We start from the raw sequence: 24040 nt of genomic DNA on the forward strand, positions 1-24040 counted from the left end.
GCATCCAAAGGAGGGTTATGGGGATGGTGAAGGGTCTAGAGGGCAAGACTATAAGGAGCAACTGAGGCCCCTTGGTTTGTTCAGCCCCGAGCAGAGCAGGCCGAGGGGAGGCCTCATGGCGGCCTGCAGCTCCCTCACGAGGGGAGCGGAGGGGCAGGCACTGAGGTCTGCTCTCTGGGGACAGCGACAGGACCTGAGGGGACAGCATGGAGCTGGGACAGGGGAGGGTCAGGCTGGGTGTTGGGGAAAGGTTCTTCACCAAGAAGGTGGTTGGGCACTGGGACAGGCTCCCCAGGGCACCAAGAATGTTCCAGAAGCACATATGGTTTAACTGTTAGGTTGCCCTGTGTAGACTCAGGAGTTGGACTTGGTGATCCTCACAGGTCCCTTCCAGTTCAGGGTATTCCATGATTCAATGACTCTGTGATTCAATCACATTAGGAAATGCCAATGCGTTTCAAGACTGGCAAGATACATCATATGAGAAGGCTCAAAGTTACTCAAGCACTGCCCCGCCAGTCAAAAATAAACGAGAGCCATTACTAAAAATACAAGTTTATTATCACTGTTTTTGTCTCATGTTTCAATCTGCATTTTGTTTTAAGCATTAAAATGAGAACAAGGGCCACCAGAGGGAGTGGGATGTGAGCTGTGGCACTTCACCGGAGCAGGTCGGCCCATCTGCCTTCTTGTCTACCAGCCCCTGTGTTAAAGCATTGTTACAGCTGTGAATCTCGGCAGCGGTTTGAATCATTTCCTGAGCTAGGTTTGTGATTGCTCATGCTAAAATGGAGGGGTGGTGGTGTGGGGTGTGTGTGTGAGAGCTGTTTCCAACTTCTTCTGAAGCACCATCTATTGGTCAGTGCTGATAGGTATCAACTTGGTGAAACATCTATCCCAAATAAGTTTCCCTATGTGTCATTCACACAAATGTATTAATTTTATTGGTATACTCAATTTTCCCCAAACCAGAAAGCAAAGTACTAGGAAAACGCTGCTCATAATCACATGTTATTTCTCATATAAGACGTGCATATAAATGTACTATACAGAAAAATAAGTAGAGGCCAGAATTATTTCCAACTGAAGCAGCACAGTGCATGGTGCTTTGTGCTGGTGGGAGAGCAGCTGGGGATGTAAGGCTTGTGACAACCTGGGACTGAACTGCAGGCACAGGGGACAGGGGATGGGGATCAGGAATATTTCCAAAGCAGCAGGGGCAAGCAGGGCTCAGCTCTGCAGGCCAGGGAGCGGGTGGCCATGTGGAATGGGTCCGTGTATGCTGTTCACGAGTGGAGTCACATCTCCTGCAAGTGTGAGGATGTAAGGGGAGAACATCCACGTGAGCTCACCCAGGGGAGGATGGGAATCCTGCCCTGGATACAAAGCGTAAAATCCATTAAAAATAAATAAATAAATAAATAAATAAATAAATTCAAATAGAGTATAATGTAAATGTTAGATGGGTTTTTCTAAACATGAACCTAGTGCTGACAGCATTATATTAAACATGATGTGGCTTCGTCTGCTGTGCAAGACAACCTGGAAAATGAGAAATACGGAGATTGATTGCACTATGCAGTTTCAGCTTTGTCAGTTTTCAACCCTTAATAAAGAACAAATGAATGCTGTGCTTAGAGGGGGACACGGTGTGGCCAGACTCTGCATTTGCAAGGACTGCCTGCTATTCCTGCCTCCTCCTTTCACAGGGCCTCTCGCTAACTTCACTCCAGCTGCTTTCGACCTCCAGCCAGAAGCCAGTGTGCACCTACATGCAGGCTGGGCTCCAGGGCCGGACCTGGGACCTAAAGCAGGGCAGCTCTGTGTCCCCAGCCCCTTCCCAGGCTGCAGAGCAGCACTGCCGGCCAGAACCTTGTCCTTCCCCAGCTCTAACAGTGTCTGTGGGCCTGGAGCTCGGGGCTTTCCTGCAGAAAAAAAAATAAAAAAATAAAGCAAACCATGAGCTGTGTGCTGAGCCTGCCCAGAACCGAACTAGACTACTTGTTACCTCAATGAATACTGTATTGCCTCTATCCTACCACATTCTGCTGAAAAATAAATAAAAATCTATCTGTATACAAGCACCTGGACTCAGAGCAGTGAAAACTGTAGCTAAGCAGTACCGTTTGCTGCAGGGCTTTCAGTTCATAGCATCCTGCTCTGTTTTGGTAATAAAGTCATTTGTTTGGCATATAAAAGGACAGCGTTGTGATGTGGAGAGTGTTGGAAAACGTTAGGTGGCACCCCTGTCAGACCTCGCAGGGAAATGTATGTTTTGCGTCTTCCTCAGAACCTAACTTAAAACAAAAGGATGCATTAAAAATTTTGCTCTGGAAGATTTTAAAGAACAGCACAAACTAAAAAAGCATCTGCCAAGATTAATTTTCAGCATTAAAAATCAGCAATGATGAGAGCCATCTTAGATCAAATAATTTATTTAGTAGTTCCATGTAAACACTTCAGATTTACTAGCAAATACAATGCTTGCTGTTCTTTTAAATAGATCATTCAAAAATAAGAATCTATTATTAATGGCATGTTGACTAGAGATTTCCATACTACTGTACAATAAGGAATTTGTTTTCTAATGAATTTAACATCTTGATTTTTCTTGTTCTGCATTTGCTTTACATAAAACCCAAAGGACACACGTTTGGACTGCTCCCTGCCGATGCCACTGGTGAATGTGGTGTATTAGGAAAGGTACGCAGGCAAATCCTCCCATCCTGGAATTGGCATAAGCTGATGTGAAAGTGGGATGGCAGAACTTTCAACGACACTGTTCAAAAGCACATGCCTTTTCGGTCAGAAAACAGAAAATAAACGGTGGAGAACTTCTCTTTGGGATGTATAAAAGCAATGAACTCCATTGTTGGCATTTACTTATAAATATAACAGTACACATACACATATCCACAGTCTCTGAAAAGCATCCTATGAACTGAAGAAAGCAGTGGTTCTGAGGCTTGGTACACCAGTGCACTAAAATCAAAAAAATGATACCTTCTTACATAGTCAAATGAAAAATAAATATCTTTATTTTCTGCCTAATTTATTTCAGTTTTCAAATAAATTTTAAATAAATCTGTACAAAGTATACTGTTACAGTATATATTTGTAAGTTAACTGAAATGCCTAAATATAACAACACTACAATAAAGCAGTATAGATTGGCACATCTCTAATAAAGATTAACTTTTACACTCAAAAACAAACAAACAAACAACAAACAAACAAACAAAAACCTCCCATGAAACCCTTGATATATTTTTGGTATCTTTATGCATGTTATGTTGCAAACATATTACAGATGAATTCCCCCCTGTCTTAAAAAGAAAATAACTTGTACTTTTTTTTTTCAGAGAGAGTGAACGTCTTTATACAGACAAAGGGACACTATCAGGCTAAAATATATATATGAAAAAAAAAATAAAAAAAAAAGTGAAGAGAAACTTTGATTGAAAAAGGGCGAGGTTTAGACAGTGTACTTTTATCCACCTTGCCCAGCTAAGATTATAACCAGTGCCAGAGACCAAATCTGTCCCCTGCAAGGCCCCGGCTGCACTGATGTGCATGGGGCAAGGATGGCACCAAGCCTTCACCTGGGCTGGGGGGACTCTGCGTGCTGCAGCTGGGGCAGGGTCCTGCGGGCTGCCTGCATCTCCATGCCAGGCCACATGGCTCCGGGATGCAGGTGCTCTGGGAATGCTTTGAGCCAAATAAACAATCCAATAAAAAAAGGAATTTTACCTTGTGATTAAGAAGGAATTAACACACAAGCACTGGCTGAGTTTTGCTTGTTTTTTTCTTCTTCATGAAACAAGAAGCAAAAATTGATCTGAGAGTGTCCCTTTGCACAAAATAAAGACTTCCGTACTATATAGATTAGATATTGAAGCAATTGTGTTCACTACAAACAGGGTGAAAAAGCCAGGTACATTTCAAAATTCAAGTTTTCAAATGACATGATCCGACTTCAATTATTATCTTCATGAACTTTTGAAAGCTCGTAATATTTCATTAAAGAATTCTGAGCCAGGAATTGGGGGATAAATATCACAGATTAAGAGTGAGAATTTTCTCTATTCTTAATCTTTCCAATGATATATTAAATCAACGTATACATACTTAAAGTTAATCTTACATTAGAATGCAATTCAATATTGGCTGCAACATAAACCTATAAATAAATCAACTACCATAGATTAAACTCTGTTAAATATTTCTAAGTTAATAAAATATTGACAGTATTATAAAATTACAGTATTTACAATAAGAAAAAATCTAGACTAATATATACCTTTAACAGATCTGTTCTCCAATTTGGGATTGCCACAGAATTATGAATATATGAACAATTTATTATAAAGTTGCATTGCAATATAATTTTCCCATTAGATTTAGAGAGGGTAATCTATCACTGCCTTTTAAAAAATAAGTGACTTCTCATGGTGGGGTGTAGCTTTTGAGTACCAAACTGGTAACAGGAGTCCTCCGCAAGACGTCTGAAGATAAGGTGGGACCAGCCTCAACTGCTCAGATTAAAGTTGTATTACAGAACTGCCAGCAATCAGAACCACACAGGCTGTAAAAGGGGAGGAAAGGTAGTTTTCAGCTCAGAGTGTACAGCTGGAAGACTCCCATCATTATGGACTCCGACTATGGCTGCAGGAGCTTTGATCTGCTCTACAGTGCAAAACCTCATCTTTTGTTTCACCGGGATGAAGTTAGCCTTAAAGGGACATAGTTAGGTTGCAGCTGTACCAGAAATGCTCTTGCCGGCTATGCAAGATAAAACCACACTAAACACATGAGAGTCTGTACTGCTTGCTTTTGGAGATGTTGCATTTTTTTGGTTTAGGGTGGTTTTGATTTTTTTTTTCATACTGTTTATTCAAAAGAAAAAAAAATTCTGGGACTGTGCAGTCAACCCATTTTCTGTTCTCACCAGCTTCACTGTTTCTCAACTATTAGCATAATATTGTTGTGTTTGGGTTGCAAATACTTAGAAAAAAAAAGGAGTCTTCAACTCTCCCAAGTTGATTTGTCTTGAAAAATTCTGAAAATTACCTAAATCAATTGTAGCCATTAAAAATGCCAGCTGCTTTTGAAGTCCCAAGTACCTAGCAATGTCCTTTTAAGGATCAGACCTTTCACCTGCCTTTTCTCTCAGCCTTCGGGGAAGAGTTTACAACTAGTTTAGGGCGGGCAATGTTCAAATTCTCTCCCTCCTTCCCACTTTATGCTTCCTTTATGATAGAGAAGCCTTGCTTTCTAGCAGAAAATAGAAAAAAAAATAAAATTTAAAAAATCAGGAAAAAAATCACATCAATATTCTGTTCCCACCCTTCCCTACCCCCATCCTCTTCACCATAAAACAGAGAAGTCATTTTGCAGTGTATACTTTTGGAATCATTACTTTCCAAGCCCAATCCTGAAGATGCTTGTGAGACACCTGCCCACAGGTTCTGGGAAGGTGAACCACTTTATGCACCTGCAGGAGTTTGTATCAGTCCCATACCAGGCAGACAGGAACACCTCTGTCCTTGAAAGTAGACTTTAAAATGTTAAATAATAATTTGTAAACTTGGGTCTACATTACCAAGCGAAGGCTCTAGGTCTCGTGGGCTCCATTTCCAGAGTTGCAGAGCAGGAAAACTAGAAAGAAAGCTTGGTACCTTTCAATCACCTGCCGGTTTGTACTGGGGGAAGCGGGGAACAAGAGAGACAAAACGGCAACTGACCTTATAAACAAAGGTTTGTTTAGGGCTTCTGGTTTCAGGAATAAACCGATATTTACTGGTAAAAGTCTGCCAAAAAACAAAAACAGAAACACAGGATTACTGGTAAATATTGGTTTATCTGGAGAAGAAAAAAACGTCATTGTGCTCCTGCTCTCCACGCGCCCGGCGCCACTGGGACGTGCCAGGGGACTGTGTTGTGGGCAGGGGCCAAGAGCTGGCCCTGGACCCCCTGCACTTGGTGGCAACTGTTGACATGGACACCTCAAACCAGAAGCCGTGTGTGTACCGCAAAGCCAGGTCTCTTTTCTTTACTTCTCTCAAACTACGTGCCGCTTTCTGGACTTCCCCCCACCTCCATGAGACTGCTGTTCACCCCACAGCCCTACAGTGTTTGGCAGCTTGGGAGACTAAAACCACTTGGAAATGAATTTGTACATAATATGGTATCTCACCACGAGGGCTGCTTTCACCTCAGCCCTTAATCTTTCACAGGTCATCCGCTCCTTGAGATACCATAAAATATACAAGGCTGAGTGTATATTTCAAATAAAGCATTTTCTTGTAAGTGGCATAAACCCATTCATTTTATTTACATGCTTATTTATTTCCAAAAATAGAGTTGGTCCACATTGGACAAGAGAAATCAAGAAGCCATACAGAAGAGTTAAAAGTCCAACATTTAACCAAAGTACAATGAAATTCCAGAATTCTGTGGCTGATTTGAACCACAGAAACATACATGAGCCACACAGACATTTGTACATATAGCATTATATTACCAATAATATTTGCAAACATGAGGTCAAGATGACTAAAAACCCAGCGGAACTAAACCATGGGTCATGGTCGAAAAGAAGCAGGTGTGAGCGGCTGTCACTACCACAGGGAAACACCTCTCTCCAGAGACTTGGTGTCACTTTTGTTGTATTCTCTTGACCTGAAAAAGTCCTGATTTACCTTCCCTGGGACCGACAGGTCGGATGTATGCTAGAGGCAGTGCTGCTGCAGGGCTGCTGTGAGGCAGTAGCCCTGGGACTGCCCGTGCCTTGTGCGCAGAGCCTGCCAGAAGCCGCCCAATAGCCCAGCCCCAGGACTGTGTGCTTTCTGCCTGAGCAGGGCACTGCTGTGGGACAGGACCTCTGTCCCACCCTGCAGCAGCCCTGTCCCACCCAGCCCTGCTGGGGGCTGCTCTGCACCGAGAGGTCACCCGGAGCAGAGAAGCGTGGGTACGGGTAACCCAGAGCGTCCAAGATGTGCCCGGGGGTGCTGCTTTTAGAATAAGGGTTTCCTTCCCTCACTGTGGACAGTTTTTGATTTTGGGAATTCATATCCTGTCTACCTTTTCTGGAAGACTACAAATAATCAGGCCTAACTGGATTTATGGTACAGGAAGAAGTAGTATCCAACAGACGAGTGATTTTTCAAACAGTTTAACATTTTACATTGAAAAAAGCTCAGATAACCGATAGACAGCAAAATAAAAAAATGGAAAAGATGCATTATCTCTGTTATGGCCTGGTTTAATCTAAGTTTTTCCATGGACCTCATCGTGACAATACCTCAGTGTCTCCAAAGGGTGGAAAAATATAAATCTGTATCTTGCAGTTAAAAACGTTCAATTAAAAGCAGAGTAGGCTTCCAGTCTACCCATTTGGGCTCTCCTGCAGAGAATCACAGAAACTAAAACAGGGAAGACCAATGTAGCACTGTTGATACTTCTACAAATAAACCAGCCTACCGCTATGTGGGGCAGAACCACACAAAAGGTTTTAAATTCGTTTTCCTTTTTCAAGTCACCTTTGACTTGAAAATATTTGGCCTAGAATATTACGCCTAGTCCAATGTGAATGCTAGTATAGAGCTAATTTATAGAATACCAATGATAATTATCTGTACCTAGAAGGATTTAAAGGCAAGTATATTCAGTACATTTAGAAAAATTACTATTACCAAAATGCTAGACCTTCGACAGCAGTTAAAACAGAAGCAGCCGTGCAGTTTTCTGTGTGGATGGACAGCCTTTACTAGTCACTAATAACATCTGAGCATGGAACAGACATTTTTTTCTTGTGATTTGTCTTCTGGAACATTTCTAATCTCAGATGTGAAATACATTTTTTAAAAAGGTGGGCCTGACCCCATGCAGTTGGGTACATACAGCACTCCCCAATGAAACTCAAAGCCCAAATTCCTAAAAAGAGAGCACTAGAGATTTTGCATTTTCTTACATCAAGTAGCTATCATGCAAGCATACTACACCATTTTTATACTGTGTACTTCAAAGTCAGCTGATAACATTTCACTAGAATTGAGCAATACAATGAAACTGGTATTTCTAGCGGAGGGGAACAAAGGTTGTGTTAGTGACAACTGCCAGCTTACCAAGGGAAAACGGCTGAGGAACATCTTGGAAATCTAACGAACTGTTTTACCTACGAGTTCAAACACAGCAGCCTCTAAGATCTTAGCACATAAATCTGTAAAACATAGTAATTTTCTATGGCACTTTATACACCTTTGGTTCATTTACTTTTGCTACCCAAAATCAGATGCTGAGGGAAAGACGCTCTTCGTCCCAAATGAGCAACTCATTTAAAGCCCAACAATCTTGTTGGAGCATTATTTATTTATTTTTTTTATCTGTCTTGCATTGCAGAGGGCAGTCCTTGCTGCCCACGGTGCCCGTACTGCCTGCACCCAGCTTTGGTGCGGGCATGCCCCTCTGAACTCTCCCTGCCGTCGTCCAGCTGCAGTGCCAGCCACTTCACGGGTATGAACCAACCTCTCCATGCTTTCAATCACCAATTCATACCTTTAAATAGTAGTTTTAACAGAAAGCCTGGAGGTAAGCCTGCTGTTAACCGGCTGCTATCACAACACCCGTTGACTTAGCACAGCACTGGCCGTGACTTACTGAAGGCAGGGAAGGCAGTAAAAGCAAGAGGATTCACTGTGACCTTTAGACATTTAAGAAGCTTTAAACTAAGGTGGAGCAGCAAAGGGTTGCTCAAGCTCACACCAGATCATTACAGTTCTTCCTGGGTCACTTGGGAGTGAGACAGCATAGGACTCACTCATGCATACATGGACAACCTCAAGCATGGAGCTAGATGAGACCTGTAGACCTCTCTCCCCTCACCTAGCCTTTCTGCTCATTGTCAAAACTGATACCTATTAGTTTTTTGTTGTTGTTAAAAGAAAACTGAATGCATCCAGCCCTGCTGGTTGCAGAGGCATGCCGTGGGATGTGGCAGGCCTGCAAACTGAGCTCAGGGTAGGGATTTAGACTGGGGCTGTCACCGGGGTAGAATCTAGATGTCATGCTGCCAAGTATTCTGCGCTTGTGTCTCCTCTTTGGCCAACCAGACTTTGACCTAGATGTGCTCACCAGATGAGCACAGAGAAAAATCTACCCTTCTACACACTGCAACTTTGTTTTTGGTGAATTGGCATTTTCCAGAGGAAACCTGCTTGCTCAAAGACTGCAGATCTACTCAAGAAGTAGACCTGCCTCCAAGCCCAGGAAACCTTCAGTCTCCATCTCAAAGTAGACTTCTTTCTACCTTGTACTGTCCAAGTGATCAACATCAGCTGTAGCAAAAGGTGGCATCCATGATATTTCTCTTGTTCCAAACATATTTGTTAATACCTTATTGAGAGGACTCAACCAAAAACTTTTAAAATTTCCAAATAAAAATCAGCTGATTCTCTGCCTCCTGATATTTGCCAACATATTCAAAAATCCTTCCTTGCACAAAGTATGTTGCTTTCAACCTGTCATATACAAAGTGTGATACTAGTTCAGCTACTCCTTATCAAACTGCAGATATGCAATTCCCAGTGCCCTGCTTAACATTTTAATTAAAAATAATAATAATCTGACATTAGGATGTTATCTAATTATGGAAAATACCATGCTATTTTTTTCAACAGTCCCTTTTTTTTCTAGTAACGCTAGTGTTTCAGACTCCAGATCTTTTAAAACTCCTGTAGAGGTACACTTGTTGCTCCTCCACTTATACTTACTACTTTGCTCCATAATCTATGCCTTAAATGATTGAGTTTCAGAGAGAGGCTCATCCAAAAGGACCAGAAGACAGATAGTTGGGCTCTGCAATACGCACTGTGCTTTGGAACAAAGCTGAGAAGTCACTTAAGTAATATGAAGTAGTGCAGAAAATTACCTGTGTGAAGTCCTGCATGCTCCAATTTTCTCCCCAGCCTTCACTCTGATAGACTTAAAATAACGTTTGTTCCCTAAGGCTTCCAGTTCTTCAAAGCCCCTCCTACACTGTTTAATTTCCAGATCACAAATTACCCACTGTGAAAGATTACATGGCTCTTTCAGTCCACTTCATTAGAGTTGGACCTCTGTCTTTTAAAGAGTGTTGCTGGGCTCCAGAAGTCCCTTCCTTTGCAACTATTTTACTGGATTGCTTTACACTTCAACTCCACAGCTCCTTCATGACAAGTCTGTGTAACTAAGAATTTTGCTTTTCTGTTATTCTCCTCTGCAATGTTTTATAACACAAGACTCATTTTTAGTAAAGAATCTTCCACCCCTGAGGATGCTGAACCTGTGATTGTACTGTGGTCACTGCTATTTAATGACTCAGCTGTAATTATATCTTGAACCTGTTCTTACAGTTTAGTCCTAAATCAAGGCTAACTCTACAACAGCCTGTTAACAGTAAATGATACGTTAAGTAAATCAAAATGTTTGTTCACCAGAATGTTAGCCAGCTCCTTCCAAGATCTGGCCAGATAGCATGGACATAATTGAATTTACTTTTTCCAACAGGTTTATGAAGATGTATGAACCTGGTTTTCCCTGAAGACCCATGAAATCCATAACCTTTTTCTTGTCTGGAATAGAAAATGTCTGAATACCCCTATTTCATTAAAATGGGGGATTTATCACCAACACAGATTTGGCTGTGTGGTCATCACTATTCTAATTTTCTCTCAGACTTTATGGGAACTTTTAAAGCTAGTGCTCTTTCACAACTTTATGACCAAGCATGCCTATCCTGTATAGTTTGATGGCAGGTAGTACAGTATCTTACTGATTCTCATTATCATCCCCCCACCACGTTTCAATCAATCAAGCTAGCTATATCAGGGTCTTTTAAAACTGCTGGGCAGTCTACTATGACTATTTTTATTTCACGTTTCCACACTGGTATACAGACTTCTTCCTTGTTTTGACCACATGCCTATTTCTCTTTCAAATCTTCAGTCCAACATCTGGTTGCTCATCCAGCATGCACAGCTCTGCTCTTGAGCTCCTCGTACCATGTGTGCACTGAAACTCACCCCTTGCCCTCCGGCTGAAATGGTCACACGTTACTGGTGTTCCTGCTCAGCTCAACCCCTGAGATCCTCAGCCTTCCATCAGCACTCGTTTAATCAGTCCTCCCAAAACCCTGTCCACTTTCTGTGCCATCAGTCTAGTTCCACCACAGCTGAAGTGGAAAACAGCCTACACTACAAAGGAATAGAATTCACCTATTTATCATTCCCTTCCTATTATTTTCTCAGGTACACATAAAGACTTTTGGATAGAGGTACCACCATGTCCTATATGCTGTCTTCTTCCCAGGCAACCAAATTTGGATTCTCAAGTATTTCGACTTCTTTCATATGCAAAGATGACAGCCCCAGGACTGCCCCAAGCACTCTGATATCTTCCTAGATCTATTTTTCTACTCATCAGTTGGACCACATAATCATCAGGAGCTGAGCCTGTATTTCCCACCATTAAATCCTCTGCCATTCAAACCTTCCAAAGCCATCTCCCCAGCTTCTGAAGGCAGCTCTTCAACATGCAGAGAACAACTCCTCAACCAAGTCTTCTCCATAATTATAAATTGACACTTTGGTCCTGTCCAGTTACACGTCAAATTTCCTTAAATAAAAGATGAAGAAGCCAGTCCAGAGGTGAGGACAGACAATGACCACCTGCAAACGATTCCATCCCATCTCTTCTACAATAGCTCAACCACTCTGGCCTCAAGATGCTTTCTGGATCTCATAGTGCAACATTTGTTGCACTAATATTTTATCACAAATTACTTACAAAATGAGTCCTTTTTGCACTCCAGTGTGCTGTACCTAGTGCAATTAAACTGGCATTCTTTAATTTCCATAGCAAAGCAAGGATTTTTACTTTATGACCACATAAAGTCCATCTTTAAAAATAGAGTGACTGCTAACTGATTATTTTTAATTACTTTAAATCCCCAATTAAAGACTTTCATTGGACAAAATAAGCTACATATGCCCTTGCAGAAACCTGCAAGGGCTCAATTAACAGGACTTTTATTGACAGATGAAGCTTGAAAGACAACTTTTTTTTTTTTTTTAAAGCAAGATCGAAAGAGCTCCTGAACACAGCATTGTCAAAAGACCTATCCACAAACCAAATTATTTGAATTCATGAAAGCAGAGATGACAAGTACATTAATTTGCAGTGCTTAGTTCAGAATTATTAATGGTAGAAAAATAATTCAAAGTATCTAGTCCCTGTTTTACTCAGAGACCTGCTTGTTTTGCCTAGCTGTCCTTTACCAGCCCCTGGCTAGGAAGAACATCATTTATTATTTAAATATTTTTTTAAAATGAAAAGTAGTTTAGACAAAGTTGATAACCCTGTACCTGACAAGACACTGTCTTCTCTTCTCAACCTCTGGTGCTGTTCACACAAAATTTTCTTAATCTCAGCTACCCACATGGTTCCTGATAAGCCAATATTACATTGCCAGCTCTTCTCATCATCACTCGAGCGGGAGGTTTAAATACCAGATTTCACTAAATCCTTTATGCACACTTGCTAGCCACATGATTTCTTGAAGCACTGACAGATCAGTAAGCTTTCACAGTTTGCCTATAAATGTGAAAGCTGGACCGGCTTCTGCTGGACCAGCGCAGAAGACACGAGGAGGCCTTTGGAGACCAAGTTCTCGCTGTCCGTCCTTATCACGTGTGTCTTGAGGAGCTAGGATCAGCTGACATTGATGAAGTGATACGTGCTCCCAAAGAACAGCCTGTCTGAGATCCTCTGCCTGTATAAAACGCTAGAGCAAAAGGCAAGCCTGGGAAAAGCAAGTTTCAGATGTTAGGAGACCACAAGCGATAGAGCCAACAGCTTCCAATGCACTCACAAACTATGGTGCAACTCGGACAGACCACAGAGAAATAAATGATGCTCCTTAGTGAAACACCATGGCAAGTCCTACCTGGAGGTGAGAAAGATATGCAAACCAGTATGGCTAACCTCTGAGTTACAACGATACCCTGAGGCGTCCTATCCAGACAGGTACTCCACAAGATGCACATTTGCTGTCCTGCCCTCTGGCACACAACAATATGCCTTTCTACCCAGGCAGAGGTAGAAGGAAAAAAAGCAACCCTTACCCCCAACCTTTGATCAGATCTAACACTTAACACTGGCTGAAGGGTGCTGAAGACCTCATGAGCACCTGGTGATTTGAGCTTGATTCACATATCAAGACATTCACCGGTGACAGAAAGAAAGAAAAAACACCACCACTCATTTTCTCCACCCTCTACTCCCAGGAGTATGAATCACCCAGGGGCACACATTTACGATGAGCGCGGTGAGACACTGGAACAGGCTACCCTGGGGATGCCCCATCACTGGAAGTGTTCAGAGTCAGGTTGGATGGGGCTCTGGGCAACATGATCTAGTGAAAGATGTCTCTGCTCGTGGCAGGGGGTTGAGCCAGGTGACCTGAAAGGTCCCTTCCAACCCAAACAATTCTGTAATTCCACGGTTATATGGATATAGCCTCTTCCAGCCTCCATGCGAAGCCTGCATCTTCGTCTCAGCCCTAGGAATATCAGCACAGCCAACAACCCAGAGGAGCTGCAAACACAGGATTGGGGTCAGCTCTGCACTGGAGACCTGTGCTGACCCACCCTGAGCCACGGGCCAAACGCCCAGCGTGGCCGTGCGAGACCCCTCTGAGGGCACACGAGCTGCACAGCCTGACAGCGAGGCAGTGCCACCGCATGGTCAAAACCTCTGAGATCATGTCAGTACTGACACGACCTCTTGCAACAGTCACCAACGCGGACTGAAAAAACAGTCCCTTCACCACGTCCAGTATGAAACCCAAGCTCATTTGGGTTAACATGGTCATATCAAGTCATCTTTACAAATAGTTCTACGCAGAAGTCAACACGCTGACCGGCATGATATTTCAACATATAGAGGTTTTTCTTTGAACAGTAGTCTAAACCTCTTGAGAAACCATTGACTTTGGCTTCCTCATGGTGGACAGCAGATCAGCTCCTGTAATGGCCTCTCTCGCTCCAAGTTTTCACCAGCCAAGAGGGGCACACCCTTCTACACTGCAATTGTAACTCCAAACCTCCCTCCTCTCTGATCTGCAGCAGAAAGAATTAAGCTGTTCTTCACTTTCTGCATGTTGCAAGATAGTGTTTCAAACAAACAAACAACAAAACAAAAACAAACAAACAAGCACACACATAAAAAAAAAAAAAAAACAAACACCACAACAACACTGCACCACAGCAAGGAAGGCTCAGAACAAACTTCCATTATCAGCACTGTAGCCAGTCCTCTTTTCACTTCAGTTTCCTACAAGTACTAAGCCGAAGAGAAGACAAAGACATATTTTTGCAAAGCTAAAGGCAGGATGGACAGCAAACCAACTGACAATCCACAAAGCCAAAAAATGATCTGAGTTAAGACAGAGTTATCTGCTGAAGGAGATCCAGAAGATGCTCATAAAAAGCATTCTTCCAGCTGAGCCTCAAAACTAGAAGGAGCAAAAACGGCCAGCAATTTGCACAGACAGAGTCTCCTGTTTGGTCTAGGACTAGGTCTACACAAGCGATCACTATGGCATGAGCCAAGTGGGGCTTTACAGCAAAAAGGTCGGTGCTCAGGATCTGACAGCTGCATTATCTGTGTTTTGGGGATTTTACTCTCCCATGAATTGCAGCTTGGTCCCACTGGTTGTTGGGACTTGTGTTTTGTCTTTGTTTAACCCACAATGAAACAGTTTGCATTTTCTGAGGCTGCTCCACGATCAAAACCAAGGTGTGTTATGCAGGGATGACAGAGACTTCATCGTCCCAGATTTTTGACGGAGACTGTATGTGCTTCCCAAACCCAGCCTGAGCAGGAATCTATCTTTGAAGGACTGCTGGCCCTCCAGAGCAGAAGCTCAGGATCAGATTCTCCTCCCAGACACGCACGCGGCAGTGGTATCAATCTGAACGGGGACAGCAAAGCATTGTTCAGGAACATCCAGCCATTCACTTGGTCCTGTTTTAATCAGTCAACAGTCAGAAACAGATAGCAGGGTCAGAAGTCCTTTATCTTTCCGCACTTAATCTCCAGCTAACACTTCCTGTGAAAACACACCTCATTCCTTGTGAAATGGATTCCACTCTCCCTCTTCTGGGATATTTTGCCTCAAATGGGCTGCACAACTATTTACTATTTTTATAGAGGCAGGCGTGATGTGCTCTGCCTCTCCTGACAAGCTCTGATCCCTCTCTGGCCCCAGGCGCACACCGCGGCCGTGTTGCTGGCACCTGACCGGGCCCATCCCGCTCGGCTCCACGTCCCCTCTGCCCATGGCTTGCACCTGCCCTACGGGCCAGGATGCTCAGGAAATGAATTGCAAGCACCACCACCTATTCTCCACAAGGAACGCCAGTTTATATGCTGAAACATCCCAAATGTGGCCAATGCATAGCTTAATCACCTGCTTCTGTCTTATTACAGGCGCCCCAGGAAGCTGCTGAGCTCTCTTTTTCCCACCCTCCAGATGGCTCTGGAAAGGACACCACTTCTGCGGCTCTAACTGGCCAGCAGCATCTTTTTCCCCAGAACAAGGGCTTTGTACCCGGCTCAGTACCTGAGCGAGTCCCCAGCCTCCTCCCGCTCACAGCTCAGCATGGGTCTTCATTACTGACAACAGCATCGCTACGTGCCCCCAGGCAAGCACTTAGAAATGCAAACTCCTTCACCTTTTCCCTTCCCATGCATTTCTCCATCAACAGCTTTTACGGGATCCAAATTGCAATAAAATATCCAGTACACTATTGGAAGATTAACTTTGTTATCACCTGAAAACTGCTATTTGGTCTTTACTTCTGTGTGATACCTATAGTTACGCAGATTTGCATTAACTACAAACAACGCGTGGCCCAGCAAATCCTGGTATCCCACCGGTAGGTTGCAGGAGGTGGGATGCACGGCCGGCTACTCCATAGGCTGACTTTACCCTGGACTTGTAGATGCTGCTAAAACAGTTCCAACGAGAACTGAAATTCTTCAAAAAGACAAAAAGTAGAAAAGAAGGGAAGGCAGGTTAAAAGAAGCTCACAAAGCGGACCCAAGACAACCATCTGGCACAAACAATATGATAGCAGGGAGACAGCATCACTCATCTGAGCCAAGCACACAGCCCATTCAGGGCTCCCCCACTCCGGCACAGGAACTTCAGCTGCCAAATTAGAGAAGCATTCTTCATTTGCCATCAGCCCATTATTCTCAGTAATTTCAACACAAGAGATTCAGCTCAAAAGAAAAAATGCCGTGTGCTGCAGGTCCAAAGATTAGGCTCTGGTTAAAGCAGTCTGTTCAAAAACGTTATCATTTTGAAAGTTCATTAGATTAACCTTAACTTGCCTAAAACTATATATATGCATCTCCTTGCCACATTCACAACCCACGCACAACATTTTGCGGTGCAGAGAGCTAACTCATGTGAAAGTAACCAGAGTAAAAGGAACCACAGGCTTGAAAAAACACTCTGGGCTGAAATTATCTTTCATTGTTACAAGCGGCACAGGAGATTGCAACAGCTTAAGGAATCAAGAATAAAAATGGAACTAGCTTGTTTACCTTGTCAGTTTTGTCAAAACATTTTGACAACACTTCGCATGCAGTCAGCTTCTCTATTCTGCTACCAAAAATTCAGATCCTTCCACCTCTCTTTACATGTTATAGAACAAAACCAAGAGAGCAAAAGTTTAAGTGCATGTGCAAGAAATACAAAGGCTGGCACAAAAACTGAAAACTATGCTCGACTCCTTTTAAAATAGTACAAACATCAACATGAACAGTGACCCTTCAATTACACAAGCTGAGTTAACATGAAGCGGACGGGCAGTAGAGGAGGATAATAAGAAAATAAAAGAAAAGTTTGAATAAGTCTGACATAGCAAAGTGAAAAAAAAAAAAAAAAGGTACAAACCAAGATTTAAAATTTGCTATTTAAAAAATTATAAATTATTGACAGTGTCCTTTTAACAGTGAAATTCTCTCACGTTTTAGGCAGACGCCTACATCTTAACAAGCAATCCAAGCCAGTAAGAAGCAGTAGGTTTTTGAATGAGAAAAAATGAAAAATGCACAGTAATGGGGCAATTTGCTTTCACTGTCTTATTTCCAACTCACCTACGAGAAAAGGAGACTCATTTTCTGCATGTCAGACTAGCAAAAATTAGGAAATTTGTTGGGTTTAGTTATACTCCGAATTTTCACATTTCATGAGAGTCCCCCACAATGTAAACCTGTTTTAGCATTCTTGTACATTAATGTCAGGATTTCCACTCCAGCTCCCACAAATTCTGAAACAGACAAGTCAATAAGATTTGGTATATGCCCTGAAATAGGAAACGGGAAGTCTAGGTTTTAAGCAAACAAACAAACAAACAAACAAAAAATAAGTTGGTGCTCTGGAAGGTGGTGGATCCAGACTCACTGGATCCTCTGAATTCTTCAATCTAAACAGGTGGAAATTTTACTTAAAATAAAATAAGAATAAATAATAATAAAAAGTTTAATCCATTCAACTTAGAGAAAAGAAGAAAGTGGCAGACCTTGGAGGAAGGGAGACAGTGTGCAGGTGCAAAAACATAACATGCTGTAGTTCACCACCTGATAAGAAATCAGAGTTTTGCTTTGCTCTATTCTTTTTTTTTTTAAATGCCAGGGAAACATATCCCAAAGGACATTTTTTGAGTTTACGGGTACTAAGCTACATCAAGGTGGAAGAAGCATGGAGTGAAGACATGCCAAAAACTTCAGGTTTTCACAAACCATTATTGAAAAAGTGCCGGTGTTTTTAGCAAAAATGCATATTAACCAAATCACCACTGACTAACCCAGGCCACTTGCGTATGGAAAGCTGCATCAATCTGCAGCATCAATGCTGACATTTTTGCCTTCTCCTTCCACCCACCTCCCCGATTTTTTTCCTTGGGAGACATACAGCGCCACTGCATTAGAACGTACAAGAAATGAAAACAGTGAGTACAACTGATATAGATCCATTGACTTTTTATTACAAATGTACTTGATCACTTGGCTTCAAAAAGTTTAAATCAATCCCTATTTTCTGTACGCCAGTACAAAGTAAAATCTATTTTACAAATTAAATACCTAAAAATTTGACAAAAATATTAAAGTTTGATGGAAAAAACAGTTATAAAAGTCGTAAATCCCCTTTTAAGAAGGTAAGAGATAACATCCCCTCCCGACCCCCACAGTCCTGTTATACAATATTAATAGCCATTTTTTAGAATAGGTAGGTATATTTTGCTGTTAGCATACAAGTCACTCTAATAGCTTTATCTGTATATACTCCAGTTAGTGCACGAATGCCATCTGATTGAATATAACCGACTATCTCTAAGTGATCCCTAATTTACATTTAAGAGCTTGCATAGTTTGAAGGGACAAAGGTCACACTACAGCTAATCATAAAAAAAGGTGGTTACAGTGCTATTTTTCAAGGCAACAAAGTCATTGCTCCCAAAAGACGCGGGCGCTCGGCTCCGAGCCGGGGGCCGGCGCCCCGCAGCCCCCTGCCCGCCCGGAGCCGGGAACCGGGAGCCGGGAACCGGGAGCCGGGAGCCGGGAACCGGGCGGCAGCCGGGGGGCGGCTTGCGCTGCGCAGCCACTTTCAGCCCCCCGCAAGGGACGCGCAAGAAAAGCGACACTGTCAAGTATTTCTTGCTCTCCTCTCAACGCCCTCCGCCGCGGCCGGCCGGGTCGCACCGGGACTCCGGGCCCCGCCGCCCCTCCGCACCGGCACGGCCCCGGCACGGCCCCGGCACCGACCCCGCTCCCGGCCCCGCTGCCCCCTGCGCGGCCGCGGCGGCACCGGGGCAGCACCGGGCAGCACCGGCGCCCGCCCAGCGCCTCCCGGCCGCAAAGCAGCCCGCAAAAGGACCGCAAAAGAAGAGGCAGGAACCAACAAGCGGCTGGTGCTTTTTTTTTTTTTTTTTTTTTCTTTTTTTTCTTTTTTTTTTTATTGAACTTCTCAGAGACAGAGCGGTTTTATTTTTTTTTTTCCTTTCGTTTTGTTTTTGTATTTTTTTGTTTGGTTTTTTGTTTTTTAAACAAAAATTAGACTTTGACTTCGGAGGACATTTCTCCGTTAGTAGAGAACCACTTACAGGGAGGTCGCATTTTAGCGGTAAATTACTTGACAGTGTCCCTTTAACTTAAAATAAAATAATGTCAGTATTGCAATGAATTTCAAGTTTTCTTGCACGTAGTCATTATAAAGTAGTTTTTATCATGCTCTTGGACCTATTCTACAAGACATTTAAAAGCATATCACCAAGGAAAATATAAGGCATACTTCTCAGGAATTAGATAACTTGGCACATTTGAGCATACTGTCTTTTTTTAAAAACAACACATATGGTCAAATATACCTTTAATCTTCCAACATTAAACAGGGTTTTATGTACTTTATTTTAAATACTGAGATATTAGAGCCTTGGTAAAGTACCGAGCACCTCCGAGAAAACAAAACAAAACAAAAAAAAAAACACCAAACAGAAAAAGCAAAAACAGAACAAGCTCAAATCCCACAAACCTTTACAGTCATTTAGTCTTTCATTATCATAATTCATAAAGTCCTAGAACATATATAATGTGCATTAAAAGGAAAAAAACAAAAACAACAACACACACACACGAAAAAAAAAAAAAGGAAAAGCCCCCGAAAAAAACCAAACAAATGAGACAAAAACTGACCACAAGCTCTCAGACACTGTTCACAAAACTGCCAGAGGGGTGTTACGCTGCAGTGGTTTGGCTGGAGCTGCGCGGCCCGTGCACGTCCCGAGCCAGCCGGATCCCGGGCAGGATCCGGCAGCCCGGGGAGGAGGATGCTCCGGTACTGCCCCGCCAGCAGCCGGCCCCGCGCCCCAGCTCGGGAGTCAGGAAGGGCACTTTTGCTGTGTTTTCATTGACTCGCGCTACTTATTGCTGATAACACAAAACATTTTTGTAACTATAAGCAATGGGTGTCAATCCGCGGTACAACTTTTCAAACTGTAGTAAACAGTAGAACCGAGACAATCAAGTAGCAAAACCAAAGCAATTAATTTCCTAACTACGTCTAGCAGCATGGAGAATGCAGTCCTGTACACATCACAGTTGAAGTACAACAGTAATAAACGAAACTGCTCATCGAGACCCTCCAATTAAAAAGCAGGTTATTAGACAATGTTTACATGCAATTGAGAACCATTTCAAATGTCACATTATGCACTCTGAAAGCTTATTTTACTACTTGGAAATAGGAAAGTGCACATTAAAGCAATTTTAAACATTTCCAGTGATTGTTAAAGAAACAGAAACACCTAACTACGTTCATCTCATATTTAACCTTCTGTTAATACTAACAGAAAACTTCTTTAAAGGGAAATGCATGGTACAATGGAAACAGCTTGTTTTGACACTCACAGTACATCTCCAAAACAAGAAAAAAAAAAGGGGGGGGGGGAGAAGGGGGTAATTATAATTTTCAATAGAAATAGGGGACAGTAGAAAATAAAATGATTTAAAAGATTTTTTTTTTCCCACCCTGCTGAAACTCCATCCTTAACAATTAGCAAAGAAGCACAGACAGCTTCCCCTTCCTACAGATGGTGCCTTCTACGTACAACAGCTAGGTCTATGACACGGTTAACTTTGCCAAGAAGGTTAAGAAAAATGATTGCATCCCAAAAAACTTCTGAGTGGAACAAGATCCTAGTTTCTCTCAAACGCTTTCTACTGAATTCCAGCCAAGAAAAAAAATAATAATATTTTGCTTTTTTACTGTTTAAGGCATCTTTTTTTTATAACATCTTCTCTTCACTCGTCATGATGATAGTCATGCAGCAGTTTAATGATAAAAATATATTAATATTTTACTATACAGCAGCAAGAAGTTAGTCAATTAAAAGCACAAACTTTTTTTTTTTTAAAGAAAAAAAAAAACAACAACTGTAAAAGTCTATTATTACAAAGAATTTCATTTTGGAGAACGCAACTGGACAGATTAGTGTTCCGACAAACTCTGCGTTTCCCTACCCTAGGCTTCGACTTAGAGCTCACGAGTATGCGCTCTGGACAGGAGGCTGGCACGGGGAGGGAAGGGTCACAGCTACGCTCGTCGGGTATGTAGCCAGTAATAGCTAGCACCACAGCTACATGGAAATCCATTACAAACACCAGCTTGGCTTTCACTTTTAAACGAAACTCAGAATCCCATGGCTCAGTAGGATCGCTCTACAACTGCGTTGCACTGATTTTTAGCAGGCCTACAGAAGTTAACAGCACTGGCACAGACCAAAGTATCGGTTCAGACCTCTTACAAGTTTAGGAGATAGCGCTAGTGCCAGTGGTGACAGAAAAGACTTGCTACCTGTTGTCCAAAACCAGGTTTACTGGAAATTGCTGCACGTTAGGTAAGTACTTTAAGTACACATAATAAAAAAAATATATTATGAACAATACAAGTACATCTCATATACACAATAATGACAATACGCCTACTTAGTTGTAAACCAAACAGGTGCAGAAAAATATTATGGGAGGAAATTCTTTACTTTCTCTCTCTCTCTCTCTCTCTTTTTCCTCTTTTTTTTTTTTAATATATATATTTTTCTTTTTACTATTTGAATAACTTTGGTTCAAACGTAAAAATCACAAGTTAGCAAATTTCATTTAAATGCCTTTTTTAATAATTTTTCTTCATGTTCACAGAAGTTTCACTGACCATTTTTATATGTTTAAGGTCCAGATGCAATGCATATTGTATAAAAGAGAGCACTTATTGTTTACCTTGCATGAATTAAACCTACGTACCTTTTAACTCTACAAACTTCTGCATAACATTTAGACAAAGCTCAGACACACAGCATGCCTAGCCCTCATATATATATACACATCTCTAATCACAGGTATATAGGGTGTCAAATATACTATAGTAACCTCCATGTAAGGTTCGAAATTTGGTAACAAAATGAGAAGAAAAAACTAAAAATATTATTTTACGTGTTCTAAAATATCTCTTTTTTTTTTTGTGCTAAAGTCAAATGTTAGCTCAACATGAAAAGGACTTTTTTATATAATTCAGCAATATTATAATCTTGACCATTTTTGCAAACACTTTTAATAATAATAGCTTAAACGTGTACAAAAGTTCTCGGTTAATTAGGGAAATAAACACTCAGTTCTTTATATTTTTAATCAAGTAGGAAACACAGTTCATATATAATGTTATTACTTTTTTTGATTTTTTTTTTTTTTGTTTCGTTTTGTATTTTTTGTGTTTTTTTTGTTTTTGTTTTAGCAGCTGCTTACTGTTTGATACGGTGGGTAAAGTGGAGGAACATCCAGCGATGGGTGGCGGGTCGGAGGCGTTGTTGCTGTCGGTCGGTGGAGGCTGCCGGGCGGGGGGGTGCTCCCGGGGGGTCGTGGCCGGGGACGTCTGCTGCTCGCCGCCGCTCCCCGCGGCCGCCGCCCGCCCGGGCGGGCGCAGTCTCTGTCTCTGTCCGCTCGGCGGCGGGGGCGGCCGGCCGGCCGGCCGGCGGGCGGTCAGTCCTCCTCGGGCTCCTCGGCCTGCAGCAGGGCGCCGGGCGGCCCGGCGGAGGCGGCGGCGGCGGCGGCAGCGGCGGCGACGACGGCGGCGGCGGCGGCGCCCCCCTCCGCCTCGGGCGGCGGCTCGGCCCCGGCCCCGGCGCCCGCGGGGGCGGCGGCGGCGGCGCGCTTGTCCCGCTGCTTCTCCTGGATCTTCTTCATCTCGTCCGAGTACTTGCAGAAGGTGTGGCCGAACTTGGCCCAGACCTTGTAGGGGACGGTGATGGAGTTGCGGTAGGTGGGCTTCACCTCGCTCACCCGCATGAAGACGCCGTACTTGTTGGAGCCCACGTCGAAGAAGAAGCGCTTGTTGTCCACAGTCAAGGAGGTGCCCTCGGGCAGCTCGGCCGGCTCCTCCTCCACGCCGTAGTCGTCGATGAGCTTGGCCAGGGCGTCGCGGAACTCGATCAGGCCCTGGGCCGGCAGCGCGATGGTCTGGCCCTGCGCGGCGCCCAGCCCCGGGCCGCGGTTGACGGTCTGGCGAACGCGCAGGAAGCGCCCGCGCTGGTTCTCCTTCAGATCCATGTAGTACTTGCGGTTCTCCCGCACCAGGAACTCGCTCTTGAGCGCCCGGCGCGGCTCGTCGGCCGCCTGCGCCAGCTCGGGCGGCTGGCTGGGCCCCAGCTGCGCGTAGTGCTCGATGAAGTCGCCCAGGTAGTCGCGGAACTCCACCGCCACCGACATGGAGAGCGTCAGGCGGCTCTTGTTGCCGCCGGCGCCCACCTCGGCGATCTTCAGGAAGCGGCCCTTGGCGTTCTGCTTCACGTCCAGGTAGAAGCGCTTGTTCTGGATGTCCACCCGCTTGGAGGCCAGCTCCTGCGTCTCGTGCTGCAGCCCGCCGCCCGGCCCGCCGCCGCCGCCACCGCCGCCCGAGCCCGGCCCCCCGGCGCCCGCCGCGCCCCCGCCGCCGCCGCCGCCGCCGCCGCCGCCGCCGCCCTGCTCGCTGCCGCTGTCTCTGTCCGCCATGATGCCGCCGCTCCGCCCGCCGCCGCCGCCGCCCGGCCGCGCCGCCTCGGCCGCCGCTCCGCCGCCGCTCGCCCGGCGCCCCCGCGCCGCCGCCCGCGCCGCCGCCTCGGCCGCCCCGGCCGCCGCCCGCCGCCGCCGCCGCTCCGCCCGCCGCCGCCGCCGCTGCTGCAACAGCCCCCGCGGCCACCAGCCGGCCGCTCTCGCGAGATCTGCGGGAGCGAGGAGAGGGCGCGGGAGGCGGCAGAGAGCGGCCCCGCCGCCGGCCGCCCCGCCGCGCGGGCAGCAGCGCCGCGCCGACGGGCGGCCGCACCGCGCGCAGCCACCGGCACCGGCACCGCCACCGCCACCGCCACCGCCACCGGGTCGCACCCCCTCCGCTGCGCTCCTCCAGGCC

The 24040-nt window shown here is 44.3% G+C and overlaps 1 protein-coding gene across 1 annotated transcript; it reads right to left on the reverse strand.

The window, feature by feature from the left end:
* Positions 1–6310: 6310 nt before the first annotated feature.
* PURA (purine rich element binding protein A) lies at positions 6311–23646 on the reverse strand. Its single transcript, XM_027468727.3, has one exon. It carries the CDS (start codon positions 23644–23646, stop codon positions 22639–22641), a length of 1008 nt encoding a protein of 335 aa, XP_027324528.3. The 3' UTR covers positions 6311–22638.
* Positions 23647–24040: the final 394 nt, after the last annotated feature.

The sequence above is a fragment of the Anas platyrhynchos genome, chromosome 14 (genome assembly GCF_047663525.1).
Source record: "Anas platyrhynchos isolate ZD024472 breed Pekin duck chromosome 14, IASCAAS_PekinDuck_T2T, whole genome shotgun sequence".
NCBI classification, from domain to species: Eukaryota; Metazoa; Chordata; class Aves; order Anseriformes; family Anatidae; genus Anas; species Anas platyrhynchos.